This window comes from Oncorhynchus keta, chromosome 11, assembly GCF_023373465.1.
Source record: "Oncorhynchus keta strain PuntledgeMale-10-30-2019 chromosome 11, Oket_V2, whole genome shotgun sequence".
NCBI lineage: Eukaryota > Metazoa > Chordata > Actinopteri > Salmoniformes > Salmonidae > Oncorhynchus > Oncorhynchus keta.
The window spans coordinates 22,688,053-22,709,827 of NC_068431.1; the positions used below are offsets into that span (position 1 = coordinate 22,688,053).

The window sequence follows — 21,775 nt, forward strand, 5'->3', positions numbered from 1 at the left end:
CCACACACACTACTGAGCCTCATTTTGACTTGTTTTAAGGACATTACATCACAGTTGGATCAGCTTGTAGTGTGATTTTCCACTTTAATTTTGAGTGTGACTCCGAATCCAGACCTCCATGGGTTGATAAATTGATTTCCATTGATCATTTTTGTGTGATTTTGTTGTCAGCACATTCAACTATGTAAAGAAAAAAGTATTTAATAAGAATATTTAATTCTTTCAGATCTAGGATGTGTTATTTTAGTGTTCCCTTTATTTATTTGAGCTGTGTAGTAAAAAAAAATGACTGAAGTATGTTGATACAGTTCTTATACATGTGTAATTGACAAAAAAAAATCGAAAGAATTTCAAAAAACGGGGGTGATAAGTTTCGTCAAATGTTTTGCTATTTTCGACTTTTGACTTTTGACTTTCTATGAAATCATATTGCAAATGGACAAAGCATATGCCTTATGGACAAGTTAAAAAATATAAAATGATGATGATAATAAAATATGACTGAAGTTTGTTGATACAGTTCTTATACATGTGTAATTGACAAAAAAAATCGAAAGAATTTCGAAAATCCGGGGTGATAAGTTTTGTCAAATTGTTTGCTATTTTCGACTTTTGACTTTCCATGAAATTATATTGCAAATGGACAAAACATATGCCTTATGGACAAGTATTTTTTTTGTATTTGTATTTTTTTTTTTACAAATTATGATAATAAAATGTGACAAAAGTATGTTCATACAGTTCTTATACATGTGTAATTGACAAACAAATCTAAAGAATTTCGAAAAATGGTCCAGAAAGCACTTTTCTAAGGGGGTGATACCTTTTTGATTTTTTTTCTTTCAAATTTTCAACATTTTACTCTTGGGTCTTGACTTGTGTTACATTTGCAATATGAAAAATTACGGTGGAGCGCATCTATTGGCTTTTTGCAGTGTTTCACTTGGTATTTGCCATATAGCATTTGCAATCAACTTTGAATGAAAGACGTCCAATTGAGTGGTATTGGACATCGTGTATATGTTTCGTATGGTGCCAATATGTTCCTATTCATTTTTGTCCATTTCAGGGGGGTGTTCCCTTACATAAGTACTCAGACCATTTATTCAGTACTTTGTTGAAGAACCTTTTGCAACGATTACAGCCTCGAGTCTTCTTGGATATGCCGCTACAATCTTGGCACTCCTGTATTTTGGGAGTTTCTCCCATTCTTCTCTGCAGATCCTCTCAAGCTCTGTCAGATTGAATGGGAGTGTCGCTCCACAGCTATTTTCAGGTCTCTCCAGAGATGTTTGATTGAATTCATGTCTGGGCTCTGGCTGGGCCACTCAAGGACATTCAGAGATTTGTCCCGAAGCCACTCCTGCGTTGTCTTGGCAGTGTGCCGTGACCAAGGCCCTTCCCCCCTGATTGCTCAGTTTGGCCGGCCGGCCTGCACTTGGAAGAGTCTTGGTGGTTCCAAACTTCTTCCATTTAAGGCCACTGTGTTCTTGGGGACCATCAATGCTGCATAATTATTTTGGTACCCTTCCCCAGATCTGTGCCTCGACACAACCCTGTCTCGGTGCTCTACGGACAATACCTTTGAACTAATGGCTTGGTTTTTGCTCTGACATGCACTGTTAACTGTGGGACCTTATATAGACAGATGTGTGCCTTCCCAAATCATGTACAATCAATTTAATTTACCACAGTTGGACTCCAATCAAGTTGTAGAAACATCTCAAGGATGATCAATGTTAACAGAGTGCACCTGAGCTTAAATTTCGAGTTTCATAGAAAAGGGTCTGAATACTTATGCAAATAAGGTATTTCAGTTTTTTAAATTTTTTTAAATAAATTTGCAAAGATGTCTAAAAACTTGTTTTTGCTTTGACATTATGGGGTTTTGTGTGTATATTTGAGGGGGAAATAATTTAATTGATTTTAGAATAAGGCTGTAACGTAACAAAATGTGGAAAATGTCAAGGAGTATGATTTACTTTCCGAACGCACTGTATGTGGTACATTTTCATAACTCTTAGTACAAAACTCCAAACTGGTCACACGTAAGGCAACCAAGCTTTCATTAAAAACCTGTCATTGTGCATTCATATGGATTGTAAACATCTCTCACCAAACGACCATGGATTGAAAATACAAGTTGTGAAATGTAATGAGAACATTGGTTTAATCACCGAAACACAAAATAATGATATATTTTTTGAAGTAGTTTTAACTACCAGTTAATCCAATAGCACACAATGCAAGATACACGTTTGAAATCGCTCTTAGAAGTGCTGAAAGTAATATGCTACAGTACTATAAATTACAGTTTTCACTTTAGGCAATACACTTACATTACCAAACAAAATGTACAGAAAATCTATAATTTCCATAATATCTATGCAATGTGTAATTGAAGGTGATTTCAATGAAGACATCCTCTACAATCACTCCTGCAAAAAAAAACTTTTTTCAGATATAATTGCAACATATAGGTGTACTGCCTTTAATCAAATGTAAGAAATTAAATGAAACGAATGTCACAACTAATTAAATGAATGTCACAGTGAATGTCATTGTTTATGCACCGCGGGAAAAACCTTTTGGCATGGCGAATCCAAGTTTGAAGTTGTGTGCTTCATCCATGGCCAGAGGTAGGGTGGCACGCTCATGGTGATCGTAAACACATTCCATCTCTGTGCTGAAAAAAATAGGGTTGAGGAAAGGAATGTATGGGGGCAGGTATAGGGTCAAGAATTGGGGAAGGGCCCAAAACCATTCCTGAAAAACCTCTGCATGGTGGAACCTGACATTGTCCCACACAATGACATAGGTGACCCCTTCACCTTGACAGGCCTGCTCAATTTAATTGAGAAACAGAATGCGGTGCACAGCATTACAGAATCCACGTAATGGCCTACGTGCTACGATACCATCGTCAGTGATGGCTGTGCACATGGAGATGCTTCTCCCACGTTGTCCAGGCACAAGGACGGTCACCCGTTTACCAATGAGGTTCCGCCCACGGCGCTGAGTTTTGGTAATTTTGAAGCCTGCTTCATCAACAACTTGTGATGGTTCACAGCAGCATCAAGCACCATCACCCTCTAAAAATATATTATGATTAGTTAATTTTTACAATATAGATCCAATATGGTATTGTGAAGTAACATGTGCATCACAGTAACTGTAATACAGTATATAGTGATGTACCTGAACATACTTAACATTTAACATTTAAGTCATTTAGCAGACGCTCTTGGCCAGCAATCGTTTCACCAGGTCGTTGTTTCTCTCAAAAGGTACCAGGTAAATGTGTTTCAAAGATACCTGGTGCCGCCTCAAAAGACGGGATGATTGTTGGTAGGCTGATGGATGCCACATCGGCAAAGATGTCATCGTTCTCCTCAATGGCCTGCTTTATTTTGGACAGCCGTATGTCATTCCTGGCCCTCACCGTTTCAACCACTGCTGGACGGTCAGCACACGGCCACCACCATAGGGGCCTCTATTACTTCTGAGGGTAGGACAGAGTATACAGTCAATAAATCATACTGTAAGAATACTGTAACATGTTCCGTGAATTTACACGCTTTATAATGTAATTTAGTGTAAATGTAATGGTGAAGCATAGTATATCTCCTGCAGACGTTTTGTTTTCTTGGTGAAATGTTTCCACGATCGAATTGACAGTTGATCTTGTCAGACTGAGGTGAACTAATCTGTCAGCCTCTGCCATGGTAAGGCTTCTTTTTACCACATGGTCAACAACGATGGCCCGGAATTCATTAGACACAACAGTTCCCTCTCTCTTATGTCCACATCTTTGACGGGGCCCATGCCCATATCGCTGACGGGCCCCTTGTCTACAAGCTCTTTGATTTCTTCCTCTCCCTTGCTATCTATCCTGCTCTATCTATATTGAATGACATTGCAAGTGTTCACACACACCCTTTTATATGGTGAACATATTGTGGTTATCACTATGTGAAATCAATTAGCAATAACGAGTAGTCATTATGTATGCTTATCAGGTATCATGCATGTAATTTAGATGTATATACTTAACAAAATCAAAATCAAAATCCATTCTATAGTAGACAAACCAGTTTAAAATCTATAGGTTTATCAAACGGTGAAGTGATTAAACCTCAAGCGCAGTTGGATTAAGTGATGGTCAGATGTATTTAAACAAATGAAAAGAGAATCATATGAAAAGTACTGTGACCATTGCATTGTGAAAGGCAATAACTTTATATGAAAGGTATTTCTAGATTAGGTTTGGTGAAAAGGTTACTGTGTGATTTTGTGACAACACACTAGTACCATCTGCTGGAAGCTTTAAAGCACTGCAGGGTTGTGCCCCTGCTGGGTAGACCAAGGGCTTGTTTAAAAACATCCTTCCTTCCATCCTTTCACCCTTCCTTGAAGTAATCACCTATCTAACATCAAGATTTCCACTACATTAATTTCACCAATTCACATGAGCTCAAGGGAGGAAGGAAGGGAGGAAAGATGCAAATTGTGTGTATTTGAACAAGGCCCATACCTGAATAGGAAAGGATCCCAATCTACTTGGTTGCTCTAGCATCAATATGACCAAACTCATGGGTTAGTATGTGCTGATAGTATATGTGTTTATAGACAATACTGCATATAGACAGGATTTACGTCCCAAATGGCACCCTATTCCCTATATATTGGACTACTTTTGACCAGAGCACAGGGTCAGCCACAGTAGCTCTGCTGGATGGAGAGCAATTTAGGGTTAAGTGCTTTACTCAAGGGCACAATAGCAATGATTTGTATGGTTTCAGGGAAATGCTTAGGATTTGGGATGTAAATTTGTATCCCTCCATTTAGTATGATATGTTACGTTACGAATGGAATTGCAGTTGTACAATATAATCTGAATTAGAGTACGTGTTATCATACGTTTTACCCGTCATACAATATAATCTGAATTAGAGTACGTGTTATCATACGTTTTACCCATCATACAATATAATCTGAATTAGAGTACGTGTTATCATACGTTTTACCCATCATACAATATAATCTGAATTAGAGTACGTGTTATCATACGTTTTACCCATCATACAATATAATCTGAATTAGAGTACGTGTTATCATACGTTTTACCCATCATACAATATAATCTGAATTAGAGTACGTGTTATCATACGTGTTACCCATCGAAAGCCAAGTCAACAAACAGATTACCGACCATTTCGAATCTCACCATACCTTCTCTGCTATGCAATCTGGTTTCAGAGCTGGTCATGGGTGCACCTCAGCCACGCTCAAGGTCCTAAACGATATCTTAACCGCCATCGATAAGAAACATTACTGTGCAGCCGTATTCATTGATCTGGCCAAGGCTTTCGACTCTGTCAATCACCACATCCTCATCGGCAGACTCGACAGCATGGTTTCTCAAATGATTGCCTCGCTTGGTTCACCAACTACTTCTCTGATAGAGTTCAGTGTGTCAAATTGGAGGGTCTGTTGACCGGACCTCTGGCAGTCTCTATGGGGGTGCCACAGGGTTCAATTCTTGGACCGACTCTCTTCTCTGTATACATCAATGAGGTCGCTCTTGCTGCTGGTGAGTCTCTGATCCACCTCTACGCAGACGACACCATTCTGTATACTTCCGGACCTTCTTTGGACACTGTGTTAACAACCCTCCAGGCAAGCTTCAATGCCATACAACTCTCCTTCCGTGGCCTCCAATTGCTCTTAAATACAAGTAAAACTAAATGCATGCTCTTCAACCGATCGCTACCTGCACCTACCCGCCTGTGCAACATCACTACTCTGGACGGCTCTGACTTAGAATACGTGGACAACTACAAATACTTAGGTGTCTGGTTAGACTGTAAACTCTCCTTCCAGACCCATATCAAACATCTCCAATCCACAGTTAAATCTAGAATTGGCTTCCTATTTCGCAACAAAGCATCCTTCACACATGCTGCCAAACATACCCTTGTAAAACGGACCATCCTACCAATCCTCGACTTTGGCGATGTCATTTACAAAATAGCCTCCAACACCCTACTCAACAAATTGGATGCAGTCTATCACAGTGCAATCCGTTTTGTCACCAAAGCCCCATATACTACCCATCATTGCGACCTGTACGCTCTCGTTGGCTGGCCCTTCATACTCGTCGCCAAACCCACTGGCTCCATGTAATCTACAAGACCCTGCTTGGTAAAGTCCCCCCTTATCTCAGCTCGCTGGTCACCATAGCATCTCCCACCTGTAGCACACGCTCCAGCAGGTATATCTCTCTAGTCACCCCCAAAACTAATTCTTTCTTTGGCCGCCTCTCCTTCCAGTTCTCTGCTGCCAATGACTGGAACGAACTACAAAAATCTCTGAAACTGGAAACACTTATCTCCCTCACTAGCTTTAAGCACCAACTGTCAGAGTAGCTCACAGATTACTGCACCTGTACATAGCCCACCTATAATTTAGCCCAAAACAACTACCTCTTTCCCAACTGTATTTAATTAATTAATTAATTTTGCTCCTTTGCACCCCATTATTTTTATTTCTACTTTGCACATTCTTCCATTGCAAAACTACCATTCCAGTGTTTTACTTGCTATATTGTATTTACTTTGCCACCATGGCCTTTTTTTGCCTTTACCTCCCTTCTCACCTCATTTGCTCACATTGTATATAGACTTGTTTATGCTGTATTATTGACTGTATGTTTGTTTTACTCCATGTGTAACTCTGTGTCGTTGTATCTGTCGAACTGCTTTGCTTTATCTTGGCCAGGTCGCAATTGTAAATGAGAACTTGTTCTCAACTTGCCTACCTGGTTAAATAAAGGTGAAAAAAAATATAAATAAAAAATACAATATAATCTGAATTAGAGTACGTGTTATCATACGTGTTACCCATCATACAATATAATCTGAATTAGAGTACGTGTTATCATATGTTTTACCCGTCATACAATATAATCTGAATTAGAGTACGTGTTATCATACGTTTTACCCATCATACAATATAATCTGAATTAAAGTACGTGTTATCATATGTTTTACCCATCATACAATATAATCTGAATTAGAGTACGTGTTATCATACGTTTTACCCATCATACAATATAATCTGAATTAGAGTACGTGTTATCATACGTTTTACCCATCATACAATATAATCTGAATTAAAGTACGTGTTATCATACGTTTTACCCATCATACAATATAATCTGAATTAGAGTACGTGTTATCATACGTTTTACCCATCATACAATATAATCTGAATTAGAGTACGTGTTATCATACGTTTTACCCATCATACAATATAATCTGAATTAGAGTACGTGTTATCATACGTTTTACCCATCATACAATATCAGATGAATTGGACGTAGCTTGTTTCTTTATTAGAATTTGTGATAAAGACAAAGTTCAGGAGAATTTATGTTGCAGTTTAAGAGAACTAATGACAAAGTTTAGGATAATTTACGTAGCAGGTTTGGATAAATAACGCAGCAAGTTAAGAGATTTAGGTTAAGGTTAGGAAATGGGTTAGCTTAGAGTTGCCAAATTCCAGTAACTTTCCCCAAATTCAGTTTGGAGGAATTTTGCAACCCTATGACTGAGATACTGTTAGATCCTATTTTTACCCCATTGCACCCCAGCCCAAATCAAAATTTGTCAAAATTCACAACAACAAAGACTGGCCAATATTTGCTCAAATCAAAATATCAACATTGTTGTTACAAAGGCTGCTTAACTGTTATAACCATGTCATTACACATTGCTACATAGTCTACCCTCAGCGGTGGCTTGCATTTTATAACACATACCATTTGTGTTTTTATATATGATTTAGATGTGCAAACATTTGAATTCCTTCATTTCTTATACACTTTAATATTAGGCTATACACTTTAGGCCTAGTCCTGATTTTATCTGCAACATAGTTGTAACTTGGCTCGTCCAAGTCTACAATACCAAAAGTGATGTCCAATTAACTCTCCCTTTTGGAATAATTTATTCCTATTAATCTTCATATCATAAAAAATGGCCAGGCTCCCGATTTGACTAGATAAGGTATATTGGTCGATCTGTAGGCTAGCCTACAATAATCCCAATGTGTGCACCTGCTCTGGAGTGATGGCTTTGGTTGGGAGAACACCTTAAAAATGGATTGATGCATCTAAATACTGGTTTAGGCTATAGCTAACCAATCAGAATAGCACCGATCGTAATGTACTGTAACGGTTTGGATACAAATGCAAGAACAAACAATAGGCGACATAAATGATGCAGTGGGCCTATAATACATATTGAAGATGGGTCAGTGATTTAAACACGCTCATTCCCCCTGCAGTTTTGGATAGGTTTATTTTACGCTCAAGTTTACGCTCATAAAATAGGCAGTGCGTTTTCGGTCGGTGGATGTGTCAGTAAGCGGGTCTTTGACGGGAGAATTGGCGCATCTCACGGAGCAGCCACCAGGACAATCGGGTTATGAACGATTCGGCCTTTTTGCAAAAATACCCTATGTTTTCCCGTGGAGTGATGCAATCACCGTCGGTTGCATGCAGGACAGCGATGGGCCATTGGTAGATCATACAGTTGTATTATTATAAACGGGGACGCTCCTCCCGAAGCCATATTTGTTTTGTATGCCAAACTGAGGCAGGGGGTGGAGAGTCGCTACAGAAACATTGGGCTTTGGCCAAACATCACCCTGTATTAGTCCATAATTGACGTTTAGTCGTGGGTGTGCGTTCCTTTTCGTGCAAAATTTCAGAATTGAGCGAATTTTGCCAGAGAAATGCAGCTTGCTTGAGGACACCCCCGATATCGGTTGGCTGCTGCTGCCATGATTGGCAGAAGTCTCCTCTCGATCACTGCTTCGCGGGTTGGAGAAGAAGCAGATTGATTTGGACCTGGTCTCAGCTGCGGAACTGCCGATGTCGGATGTTATTATCAGGGGAGCCTGATCCTGTAAATATTAGAAGCGCAAACAAAGAGTAATTCTGGAAAAACTCAGGGAAAATGTCTTCTCGTTCTGCGTTACCGTCTGGGAACGACAGGGGCACGGACCATGTAAGTGGAATTATTAGCTATCCCCATAATTTGTGTGCATGCAGAAATTCTGCATCCTATGTGGATTATTGTTTTATGTCTCATAATATGGTGCCTTACATTCACCATATTTATTTGTAGCGCATATTATATGGTGTGCATTTTGGTTGTTTGAAAAGGGAGCCAGTTTATGAGAGTGGATGGATATTTAGCATAGCAGGTTCTCTCAAAATGGGCCGTATCCTTGAACGTTTTAACAGCGAAAGAGATGATGGCAAAAGGCGAACAGACCGGGATGAGTCCATCCGCATACGATAACACTCAGTCAGTGGATATGCGCAGAAGCTTCATACTAACCGTCACCTATTTATAACGCTGTATAGATAGTGATGTCACGTACTGCCGGTGTATTCCAGCCGTTATGACTGGCATATTGTCGTACCCTATTAATAAAAACGAGAAAACTTCACTAGTTCGATTGATTTTAAGATAACTCTTTCGGATCATTGCATACAATGTTGTGCAAATGCAATTGATTGCTGCGTATAGCGGACTATACAGAGCTATCGGGTTAAACAGCGCAGCGCCATCCGCTACAGCCTCGAGCCAGTAGCAGTCGGGCCCGGACAAGCAACAATAGAGATTAGGAATAAACATAATCTATCTATCTACAGCGCCTTCGGAAAGTATTCAGACCCCTTGACTTTTTCCACATTTTGTTACATTACAGCCGTATTCTAAAATGGATTAAATGAAAAATCCGCAATCTACACACAATACCCTATAATGACAAAGCAAAACAGGTTTTTAGACATTTTTGCAATTTTTTTTACTGAAATATGACATTTACATAAGCATTCAGACCCTTTACTCAGTGCTTTGTTGAAGCACCTTCGACAGCGATTACAGCCTTGAGTCTACTTGGGTATGACACTACAAGCTTGGCACACCTATATTTGGGGAGTTTCTCCCATTCTTCCCTGCAGATCCTCTCAAACTCTGTCAGATTGGATGGGGAGCGTTGCTGCACAGCTATTTTCAGGTCTCACCAGATATGTTTGATGGGTTCTAGTCCAGGCTCTGGCTAGTCCACTCAAGGACATTCAGAGAATTGTCCCAAAGCCACTCCAGCGTTGTCTTGGCTGTGTGCTTAGGGTCATTGTCCTGTTGGAAGGTGAACCTTCATCCCAGTCTGAGGTCCTGAGCGCTCTGGAGCAGGTTTTCATCAAGGATCTCTCTGTACTTTGCTCCATTCATCTTTCCCTAGATCCCGACTAATCTCCCAGTCCCTGCTGCTGAAAAACCTCCCCACAGCATGACGCTGCAGCCACCATGCTTCACCGTCGGGATGGTGCTAGGTTTCCTCCAGACGTGACGCTTGGCATTCAGGCCAAGAGTTCAATCTTAGTTTCATCAGACCAGAGAATCATGTTTGTCATGGTTTGAGAGTCCTTTAGGTGCCTTTTGGCAAACTACAACTGGGCAGTCATTTGCCTTTTACTGAGTCGTCGCTTCCGTCTGGCCACTCTACTATAAAGGCCTGATTTGTGGAGTGCTCCGTAGATGGTTGTCCTTCTGGAAGGTTCTCCCATCTCCACAGACGAACTCTGGAGCTCTGTCAGAGTGACCATCGGGTTCTTGCTCTAGGAAGAGTTCTGGTGGTTCCAAACTTCTTCCATTTAAGAATGAATGGAGGCCACTGTGTTCTTGGGGACCATCAATGCTGCCGAAATTTTGCGGTACCCTTCCCCGGATTTGTGCCTCGACACAATCCAGTCTATGAGCTCTATGGAAAATTCCTTCGACTTCATGGCTTGGTTTTTGCTCTGACATGTACAGTCAACTGTGGGACCTTATATAGACAGGTGTGTGCCTTTCCAAATCATGTTCAATCAATTTACCACTGGTGGACTCCAATCAAGTTGTAGAAACATCACAAGGATGATCAATGGAGACATGTGCACCTGAGCTCAATTTCGAGCAAAGGGTCTGAATACTTAATGTAAATAAGGTATTTCTGTTTTAATTTTTTTTATACATTTGCAGAAATGTCTAAACCTGTTTTTGATTTGTCATTACGGGGTATTGTGTGTAGATTGATGAGGAAAAGTTCTATTTCATCAATTTTAGAATAAGGCTGTAACATAACAAAATGTGGAAAAGGGGAAGGGTCCTGAATACTTTCCAAATGCACTGTAGGCCTATCTAATTTGCTTAACATACTATATGCACTTGTGTATGGGGGTTCCTCTTTAGATGTGATTCCATAAATGGTCATTTCTCTGCTGAAATGTGTGTTTATCAAGGAACTGTTTGATGAAGCAATCTGTCATTATTACGAATCCCAAATGTTTGTGAAGAGACTGTGGTTACATCCCAAATGGCACCCTATTCCCTATAAAGTGCACTACTTTTGACCAGAGCCCCATGGGCCTCTTCCTTATTTAGTGGACATAACCATTTCGCTACACTCGCAATAACATCTGCTAACCATGTGTATGTGACCAATAAAATTGGATTTGATATTTTTGATACTACTTTTTCAAAAGTAGTGCATTTTAAAGGGAATAGGTTGCCATTCAGGCAGAGAGCAGGAGGACATGCTGAGGGGATGGAAGTGTTAAGCCTCAGGCCTCGAGACTGGCCAGAGACCACTGTGCCTGCATCTCTCTCTCTCTCTCTCTCTCTCTCTCTCTCTCTCTCTCTCTCTCTCTCTCTCTCTCTCTCTCTCTCTCTCTCTCTCTCTACACCTCTCTCTCTCTACACCTCTCTCTCTCTCTCTCTCTCTCTCTCTCTCTACACCTCTCTCTCTCTACACCTCTCTCTCTACACCTCTCTCTCTCTCTACACCTGTCTCTCTCTCTCTCTCTCTCTCTACACCTCTCTCTCTCTACACCTCTCTCTCTCTCTCCACCTCTCTCTCTCTACACCTCTCTCTCTCTACACCTCTCTCTCTCTACACTCTCTCTCTCTCTCTACACCTATCTCTCTCTACACCTCTCTCTTTCTCTACACCTGTCTCTCTCTACACCTCTCTCTCTCTCTCTCTCTCTCTACACCTCTCTCTCTCTCTCTCTACACCTGTCTCTCTCTACACCTCTCTCTCTCTCTCTCTCTCTCTCTCTCTCTACACCTCTCTCTCTCTACACCTCTCTCTCTCTACACCTCTCTATCTCTACACCTCTCTCTCTTACTCCCTCTTACATTCCAAAAGAAACTATGTACTTTTTACTCCATACATTTTCCCTGACACCCAAAAGTAGTCATTACATTTAGAATGCTCAGGCAGGGTAGCAATATGGTCCAATTCACACACCTATAACACGTTGTCAAACGTAATACTTCTGATCTGGCGGACTCACTAAACACAAATACTGCGTTTGTAAATGATGTCTGAGTGTGCTTCTGTTTGTCCCTATATTTAAAAAAAAAAATAACATGAAAATGGTGCCATCTGGTTTGCTTAATATAGTAATTTTGATGTATTGCATTTACTTGTGCTTTTTACTTTTACTCAAGTATGACAATTGAGTACTTTTTCCACCACTGTACTAAAGTACATTTAGAACCAGATACGTTTAGACATTTATTCAAGTAGTATTTTGCTGGGTGACTTTCACTTAAGTCATTTTAGATTAAGGTACCTTTATTTTTTACTCAAGTAGAACATTTGGATACTTTTCTGACCACTGATAGTCACCTCACACAGTAGTAAATTTGTAACAGGTATCAGACAGATCAGAAAGTCCAAAATTGGCACAAGATTTATAATGACATATTCATATGTTCAGCAACATTTGTTACCTAGAAGTGAATGATCTCCCGTATTTCTATTCAAGCCGCACTAGGGCCACGTTCCATAGGTAAACTTTGTGAAGCATCGCAAATATAAGAATCATGAATAGAACATGGTTGTTTAGTCTACATGTTTGTAGCGAGACATCTGTTCTACATTATATGTTTCTATCTAAACGTTCCAAAACATTGTGCATTGTGCCCAGCAGCCCAGGCATGATGTTGTCCAAATCAAAGATAATATACCAACTTAGAATATAATTTCAGTGTAGAACTATGGTATACCAGCAGTCCTAGGTGTTGCTTTCAGTCCATTAATCCTCCGCCTACAGTTGAAGTCGGAAGTTAACATACAGGTAGGTTGGAGTCATTAAAATTATTTTTTCAACCACTCCGCAAATTTCTTGTGAACAAACTATAGTTTTGGCAATTTGGTTAGGACATCTACTTTGTGCATGACACAAGTAATTTTCCAACAACTGTTTACAGACAGATTTTTTCACTTATAATTCACTGTATCACAATTCCAGTGGGTCAGAAGTTTACATACACTAAGCTGACTGGGCCTTTAAACAGCTTGGAAGATTCCAGAAAATTATGTCATGGCTTTAGAAGCTTCTGATTGACATAATTTGAGTCAATTGGAGGTGTACCTGTGGATGTATTTCAAGGTCTACCTTCAAACTCAGTGCCTCTTTGATTGACATCATGGGAAATCAAAAGAACTCAGCCAAGACCTCAGAAAAAAATTGTCGACCTCCACAAGTCTGGTTCATCCTTGGGAGCAATTTCCAAATGCCTGAAGGTACCACGTTCATCTGTACAAACAATAGTATGCAAGTACTGTATAAACACCATGGGACCACGCAGCCGTCATACCGCTCAGGAGGGAGACGTGTTCTGTCTCCTAGAAATGAACGTACTTTGGTGCAAAAAGTGCAAATCAATCCCAAAACAACAGCAAAGGACCTTGTGAAGATGCTGGAGAAAACAGGTACAAAAGTATCAATATCCACAGTAAAATGTGTCCCATATCGACATAACTTGAAAGGCCGTTCGGCAAGGAAGAAGCCACTGCTCCAAAACCGCCATAAAAAAGCTAGACTACGGTTTGCAACTGCACATGGGGACCAAGATCATACTTTTTGGAGAAATGTCCTCTGGTCTGATGAAACAAAAATAGACCTGTTTGGCCATAAGGACAATTGTTATGTTTGGAGGAAAAAGGGGGAGGCTTGCAAGCCGAAGACCACCATCCCAACCGTGAAGCACGGGGGTGGCAGCATCATGTTGTGGGGGTGCTTTGCTGCAGGAGGGACGGGTGCACTTCACAAAATAGATGGCATCATGAGAAAGTGAAATTATGTGGATATATTGAAGCAACATCAGTCAGGAAGTTAAAGTTTGGTCGCAAATGGGTCTTCCAAATGGACAATGACCCCAAGCATACTTCCAAAGTGGTGGCAAAATGGCTTAAGGACAACAAAGTCAAGGTATTGGAGTGGCCATCACAAAGCCCTGACCTCAATCCTATAGAAAATGTGTGGGCAGAACTGAAAAAGCGTGTGCGAACAAGGAGGCCTACAAACCTGACTCAGTTACACCAGCTCTGTCAGGAGGAATAGGCCTAAATTCACCCAACTTATTGTGGGAAGCTTGTGGAAGGCTACCCATAACGTTTGACCCAAGTTAAACAATTTAAAGGCAATGCTACCAAATACTAATTGAGTGTATGTAACTTCTTACCCACTGTGAATGTGATGAAAGAAATAAAAGCTGAAATAAATAATTCTCTCTACTATTATTCTGACATTTCACATTCTTAAAAGTGGGGATCCTAACTGACCTAAGACAGGGAATGTTTACTCTGATTAAATGTCAGGAATTGTGAAAAACGGAGTTTAAATGTATTTGGCTAAGGTGTATGTATACTTCTGACTTCAACTGCATGAACAAATGGATCTAGGGAAAACAATGTTACATCAGTGTTATCTTGCTTAGAGGTTTTCACTCTCAGTATTACCATAAGCATGCCCCATTCAAGAAATTTAGAACCAGGAACAGATATAGCCCTTGGTTCTCCCCAGACCTGACTGCCCTTAACCAACACAAAAACATCTATGACGTTCTGCATTAGCATCGAACAGCCCCCGTGATATGCAGCTTTTCAGGGAAGCTGGAAACCATTATACACAGGCAGTTAGAAAAGCCAAGGATAGCTTTTTCAAGCAGAAATTTGCTTCCTGCAACACTAACTCAAAAAAGTTCTGGGACACTGTAAAATCCATGGAGAATAAGAACACCTCCTCCCAGCTGCCCACTGCACTGAAGATAGGAAACACTGTCACCACTGATAAATCCACTATAATTGAACATTTCAATAAGCATTTTTATACGGCTGGCCATGCTTTCCACTTGGCTACCCCTACCCCGGTCAACAGCACTGCACCCCCCACAGCAACTCGCCCAAGCCTTCCCCATTTCTCCTACTCCCAAATCCAGTCAGCTGATGTTCTGAAAGAGCTGCAAAATCTGGAACCCTACAAATCAGCCGGGCTAGACAATCTGGACCCATTCTTTCTAAAATTATCTGCCGAAATCGTTGCCACCCCTATTACTAGCCTGTTCAACCTCTCTTTCGTGTCGTCTGAGATTCCCAAAGATTGGAAAGCAGCTGCGGTCATCCCCCTATTCAAAGGGGGAGACACTCTTGACCCAACTGCTACAGACCTATATCTATCCTACCCTGCCTTTAAGGTCTTTGAAAGCCAAGTCAACAAGCAGATTACCGACCATTTCGAATCTCACCATACCCTCTCTGCTATGCAATCTGGTTTCAGAGCTGGTCATGGGTGCACCTCAGCCACGCTCAAGGTCCTAAACGATATCTTAACCGCCATCGATAAGAAGCATTACTGTGCAGCCGTATTCATTGATCTGGCCAAGGCTTTCGACTCTGCCAATCACCACATCCTCATCGGCAGACTCGACAGCCTTGGTTTCTCAAATGATTGCCTCGCCTGGTTCACCAACTACTTCTCTGAGTTCAGTGTGTCAAATCGGAGGGTCTGTTGTCCGGACCTCTGGCAGTCTCTATGGGGGTGCCACAGGGTTAAATTCTTGGACCGACTCTCTTCTCTGTATACATCAATGATGTCGCTCTTGCTGCTGGTGACTGTCTGATCCATCTCTTCGCAGACAACACCATTTTGTATACTTCTGGCCCTTTTTTGTACACTGTGTTAACAACCCTCCAGGCAAGCTTCAATGCCATACAACTCTCCTTCCGTGGCCTTCAATTGCTCTTAAATACAAGTAAAACTAAATGCATGCTCTTCAACCTATCGCTGCCTGCACCTGCCCAACATCACTACTCTGGACGGCTCTGACTTAGAATACGTGGACAACTACAAATACCTAGGTGTCTGGTTAGACTGTAAACTCTCCTTCCAGACCCACATCAAACATCTCCAATTCAAAGTTAAATCTAGAATTGGCTTCCTATTTCGCAACAAAGCATCCTTCACTCATGCTGCCAAACATACCCTTGTAAAACTGACCATCCTACAAATCCTCGACTTCGGCGATGTCATTTACAAAATAGGCTCCAATACCCTACTCAACAAATTGGATGCAGTCTATCACAGTGCCATCCGTTTTGTCACCAAAGCCCCATAAACTACCCACCATTGCGACCTGTACTCTCTCGTTGGCTGGCCCTCGATTCAAACTCGTCGCCAAACCCACTGGCTCCATGTCATCTACAAGACCCTGCTAGGTAAAGTTCCCCATTATCTCAGCTCGCTGGTCACCATAGCCTCACCCACCTGTAGCACGCGCTCCAGCAGGTATATCTCTCTGATCACCCCCAAAACCAATTCTTTCTTTGGCCGCCTCTCCTTCCAGTTCTCTGCTGCCAATGACTGGAACGAACTACAAAAATCTCTGAAACTGGAAACACTTATCTCCCTCACTAGCTTTAAGCACCAGCTGTCAGAGCAGCTCACAGATTACTGCACCTGTACATAGCCCTCCTATAATTTAGCCCAAACAACAACCTCTTTCCCTACTGTATTTATTTTATTTATTTTGCTCCTTTGCACCCCATTATTTTTATTTCTACTTTGCACATTCTTCCACTGCAAATCTACCATTCCAGTGTTTTACTTGCTATATTGTATTTACTTTGCCACCATGGTCTTTTTTTCCCTTTAACTCCCTTATATCTCACCTCATTTGCTCACATCGTATATAGACTTGTTTCTACTGTATTATTGACTGTATGTTTGTTTTACTCCATGTGTAACTGTGTCATTGTGTGTCGAACTGCTTTGCTTTATCTTGGCCAGGTCGCAATTGTAAATGAGAACTTGTTCTCAACTTGCCTACCTGGTTAAATAAAGGTGAAATAAAAAATAAATAAATATATACCCTGTCCTATTAGAGAGCCAGAGCCACCATGCTATAATGGCAGTCCAGTCCAGTAGAATAGTACCTTAAACACTACCATGCCGAGCCAAACTTTAATGGCCTGGTTGCACATCCACCATAGTTGCTGAAACCATGCTGGAAGGGGCCATTTGAAAATAAAAATTCCTTCCATCCAAGCCAGCACAGTAGTGTGGTTCAGGTCATCGGTTGGCACAGTAGTGTGAAAGGGCTATTGGTCTCACAGTTGGTCTTGTACCCTTTTCAGCCCGCCGAGCTGTACTGGGCTGGCCACCCTAGTTGCTGGAAACGTACAAGAGAAGACAATGTGAAAATAAAATATTAGAGCCAGCTAAGTATACTGCACAAAAATATAAACGCACTGTCACATTCATCATATTGATGAGACCAAGGCGCAGCATGATAGGAATACATGCTTCTTTAATTAACAAAGAACACTTAAACAAACTAACAAAATGAATGTGAGGCTATAAGTTGTGTGCTGACATGCAACTACACTTAGACAATAACCCACAAAACCAAAATGACAACCTAAATAGGATCCCCAATCAGGGACAACGATAAACAGCTGTCTCTGATTGGGACCCAATTCAGGCCACTATAGACCTACACATACCTAGACAATACCAAAACCCCATAGATATACAAAAAACCCTAGACAAGACAAAACACACATACCACCCTCGTCACACCCTGACCAAACCAAAATAATAAAGAAAACAAAGATAACTAAGGTCAGGGTGTGACAGCAACATACAACAATTTCAAAGATTTTACTGAGTTACAGTTCATATAAGGAAATAATTCAACTGAAATAAATTCATTAGGCTCTAATCTTTGGCTTTCTCATTACTGGGCAGGGGTGTGGTTAGGGGTGGGCAGGGGTGTGGTTAGGGGTGGGCTGGGGGGGGCATCATCCACTGGAGAGCTAGGCCCAGCCAATCAGAATGAGTTTGTGGTGTGCCTGGGCTGGCGTAGTTAAACATGCTCTGGGGTTGTGAGGATGTTTGGATGTACTGCCAAATTCTCTAAAACGACATTGGAGGCAGCTTATGGTAGAAAAAGGTACATTCAATTCTCTGGTAACAGGTCTGGTGGACATTCCTGCAGTCAGCATGCCAATTACACATTCTCTCAAAACTTGAGACATCTGTGGCATTGTGTTGTGTGGCAAAACTGCACATTTTACACACCTGTGTAATGATCATGCTGTTTAATCAGCTTCTTGATATGCAACACCTGTCAGGTGGATGGATTATCTTGGCAAAGGATAAATGCTCACTAACAGGGATGTAAACAAATTTGTTCACCAAATTTGAGAGAAATAAGATTTTGTATCTATGTACTGTAACATTTCTGGGAATTACTTGATCAGCTCATGAAACATGGGACAAGCACTTTATATGTTGCGATTTATATTTTTGTTCAGTGTATGTTTTGGGTCACCAGGATAGTGTGAAAATAGTTTTAGAGTTCCCAGGCTTTGCGTGGTCGTTGTTATCGGGGTGCTGGTGGTGACCCCCCCCCTTTCCCATATATTCTCTCCCCCCAGCATGTGACCCTGGCTGCCAGCCGCTCAGACAAGGGAACCAGCCTGTCCAGCCGCTCGCTGGGTGCCCGCTGCAGGAACTCCATGGCCTCCTGCTCTGACGAGACTCCGCACATCGGCAACTACCGCCTGCTCAAGACCATCGGCAAGGGCAACTTTGCCAAGGTCAAACTGGCGCGCCACATCCTGACGGGCAAGGAGGTGAGGCTGGGGCACAGGGAGGGTGGGGGGTTGTTGGGTAAGGTACATGATGCAAAGGAAGGGTGCTAGTCATAGAAAGCTTAGAAATAGTGTACATTTCTATGGTAGTGAGTTGGACGGATGCATGGGGCCCAATCCCAAATTGACCCCTAGACCCAGCATAGCCAGAAGCTTCACTCTAGTATTTATACCATGCAAAGTATCTCAAATCTCTTCAGATGCATAGGATGTCAAGTCTAGGGCAGGGATCATCAACTAGATTCAGTCGCGGGCCGATTTTCTTGGGCGGCTGGTCGGGGGGCCAGAACATAATTTCAAATAGTTTGTAGACTGCAAATTGACTGCAAGAAGCCTAAACAGATATAATATTTGAATTAAACATAAGAATTTCAAACCTTGATTACATTTGTATAGCATCACATGTCTCTCTATTATGCTTGGGAATACTTGGGAACAGATTTCCAAAATTAAAATCACTTGGAGCTGATTTCCTGGTGTTTTTACATTATTTTATGTCCAACAATTACAGAGAGAGGCACAGGGAGAGAAAAAGAGCGGCACAGAGAGAGAGAGAGCAGCTTGGAGAGAGGCGGGAGGGAGAGGAGGAGGAGGAGAGAAAGCAAGAGAGATGGAGAGAGAGCAAGCGGAGGCAAAGAGTGAGGGGAGGTGGGAATAAAACCACCCACGGGTTGTCAGTTGGGGAACCCTGGTCTTGGGTTTGGGTTGTTGTAGTGATTGGGGGGGACATGGGATATTGGGCAGAGATGTGAGACTTGGTCATGGATAGGAGGGGTAGGAAGTGGATGGGAGGGGGATCTGTAGTTGTGGTTGTTCTTTTATTTAGATGGATCCCCATTAGCTTTGGCCTTAGCGACCACTAGTTTTACTACTGGGATGTTTTTGTCTTCTTGTTGTGCTTTTTTGTAAAATGTCCTTCTTTGCTTTCTCTGACCCCAAGTTCTCCTCATGCCTCCTCCAGGTTGCAATAAAAATCATTGACAAAACTCAGTTGAATCCAACCAGCCTACAAAAGGTGAGTATTGGCCATTTGCGTTTTTAAATTATCAATCTGTTTTTTTCAGTCACAGTGGACGTGACTTTAATAAACGCTTAATGAACACTTAATAAATGCTTAATAAACTCCCTCTTTTCCCATTGACATTACACTGAGTAAGATCACCATAAGTCTCACAATCAGGCAGGGGCACTTTATTAAGTGAGTTTTATCAATGACTGAATTACTAAAGGAAACCAGGAAACCTGCAGCAGGATCAGTGTTTTTGTGGAACGCTGCTACTCTGGTCTCCCGATTAGTGAGAGAGCAAGAGAGAGAGAGAGGGACGTGATACTGTTTGGCAGGTGCTGTGAACTGGATGACTGGATAACTGACTGAAAGGAAGGATGTCTGGATGACTGGTTGACTAGATGGAAGGATGACTGGATGACAAGTTGACTGCATAATTATATGACTGGGTGACTGGATTACTGGGTGACTGGATAACTGGATTACTAGATGGAGGATGGCTGGCTGACTGGATAGAAGGACGACTGGATGACTGACTGGGTGACTGGAAAATGAAACAGCTGTGAATTTGAAGGTGTATATATTGGTTGTTGCTGTGAAAGCAGCTATTTTGTTTTGCGGTTGGCATGAGTTGCAAGTGTGTCTTTGGGAATGGTGAGGTCTGTCACAGTGAGATGATTTGATGTTCATCAGCACGTTCAGGGTATATTCCGAATGATAGACAGTGGACACTTGGGTTTTACCAGAACCAGAATGGTGGACAAACAGGCTAGTTGTTCCTGTGCATAAATGGAAGACCCACAATGCACGCTCAGGATTTGCTGTGCATGAAGGGTATAAGAAACATGGCTGACAATCAGGGATCATTGACCATTGGCTACGTTCCAATGTCCATACTAGCACATCGCTTTCAATGCATGCCCAATATATTGCCTAATTTGAAGTTGTATGCTAGTATATGGATATTGGAACAGAGCCTTCAGGATGACTCTGATTTTTCCTGGCTCAAAAAAAGGTAGTAGGTGATAACTCAGTGAGGCAGTAGTCACGGTCAGCCGACCTAAGAATTCACTATGCAGGAAAAACCCTGGACTCATCACATGCAAGTATCTTGATCCTATCATCCAACTACCTCACAATACTAAATGCTAACTTACTTCCTGTTTTGAGAATATTTCTCAGGTCACACCATCAGGGCAGAATTTAACATGCAACACAACCATGCAATACTCAGAGTAAAGAGAGAAACGGAAAATGTAAAGACATGAATACACATACAGTACTTTAACTTGTAGTGCACATGGTAACATTGCCTCATAACCCCCCACTTGCACATACATGTTTGTTTCACGTTTGTTTTACTATACTTGTTGGGTCCAAACAATTGAATCCCATTCAAAATCCTGTTTCCCTTACCCCTAACTTAACCCTAAGATTTGAATGGCGCTGACGGAGATGGCAGCATCGCAACTAGCTCTTAAGCAACTCTGCAGTATTTTGTTTGTTTATTGTACTATTTTTTCCGTTATTAGCTCAGGAATGGATTTGTGTCATTACATACAGCCGGGAAGAACTATTGGATATTAGAACGGCAGTAACTCACCAGAACTTCCAGCATTAATACCAGGATTAGGACTTCCATGAAGCAGATCCTTTGTTTGCTCTCCCCAGAGCAATTTAACTTATTCCAGAGGCTGACCCAAA

The 21,775-nt window shown here is 41.5% G+C and overlaps 1 protein-coding gene across 6 annotated transcripts in view; it reads left to right on the forward strand.

Moving 5' to 3' along the window:
* Positions 1-8,395: 8,395 nt before the first annotated feature.
* Positions 8,396-21,775, forward strand: part of LOC118389935 (MAP/microtubule affinity-regulating kinase 4) — a 55,126-nt gene continuing 41,746 nt past the window's right edge. For all 6 annotated transcript variants that reach the window (XM_052529750.1, XM_052529752.1, XM_052529751.1 and 3 more), the window contains exons 1-3: positions 8,396-9,074; positions 18,850-19,047; positions 20,027-20,080. In XM_052529750.1, the coding sequence (XP_052385710.1) occupies positions 9,024-9,074; positions 18,850-19,047; positions 20,027-20,080 (303 nt within the window). In that variant the 5' untranslated portion in view covers positions 8,396-9,023. The remainder of the gene's footprint in view (positions 9,075-18,849; positions 19,048-20,026; positions 20,081-21,775) is intronic.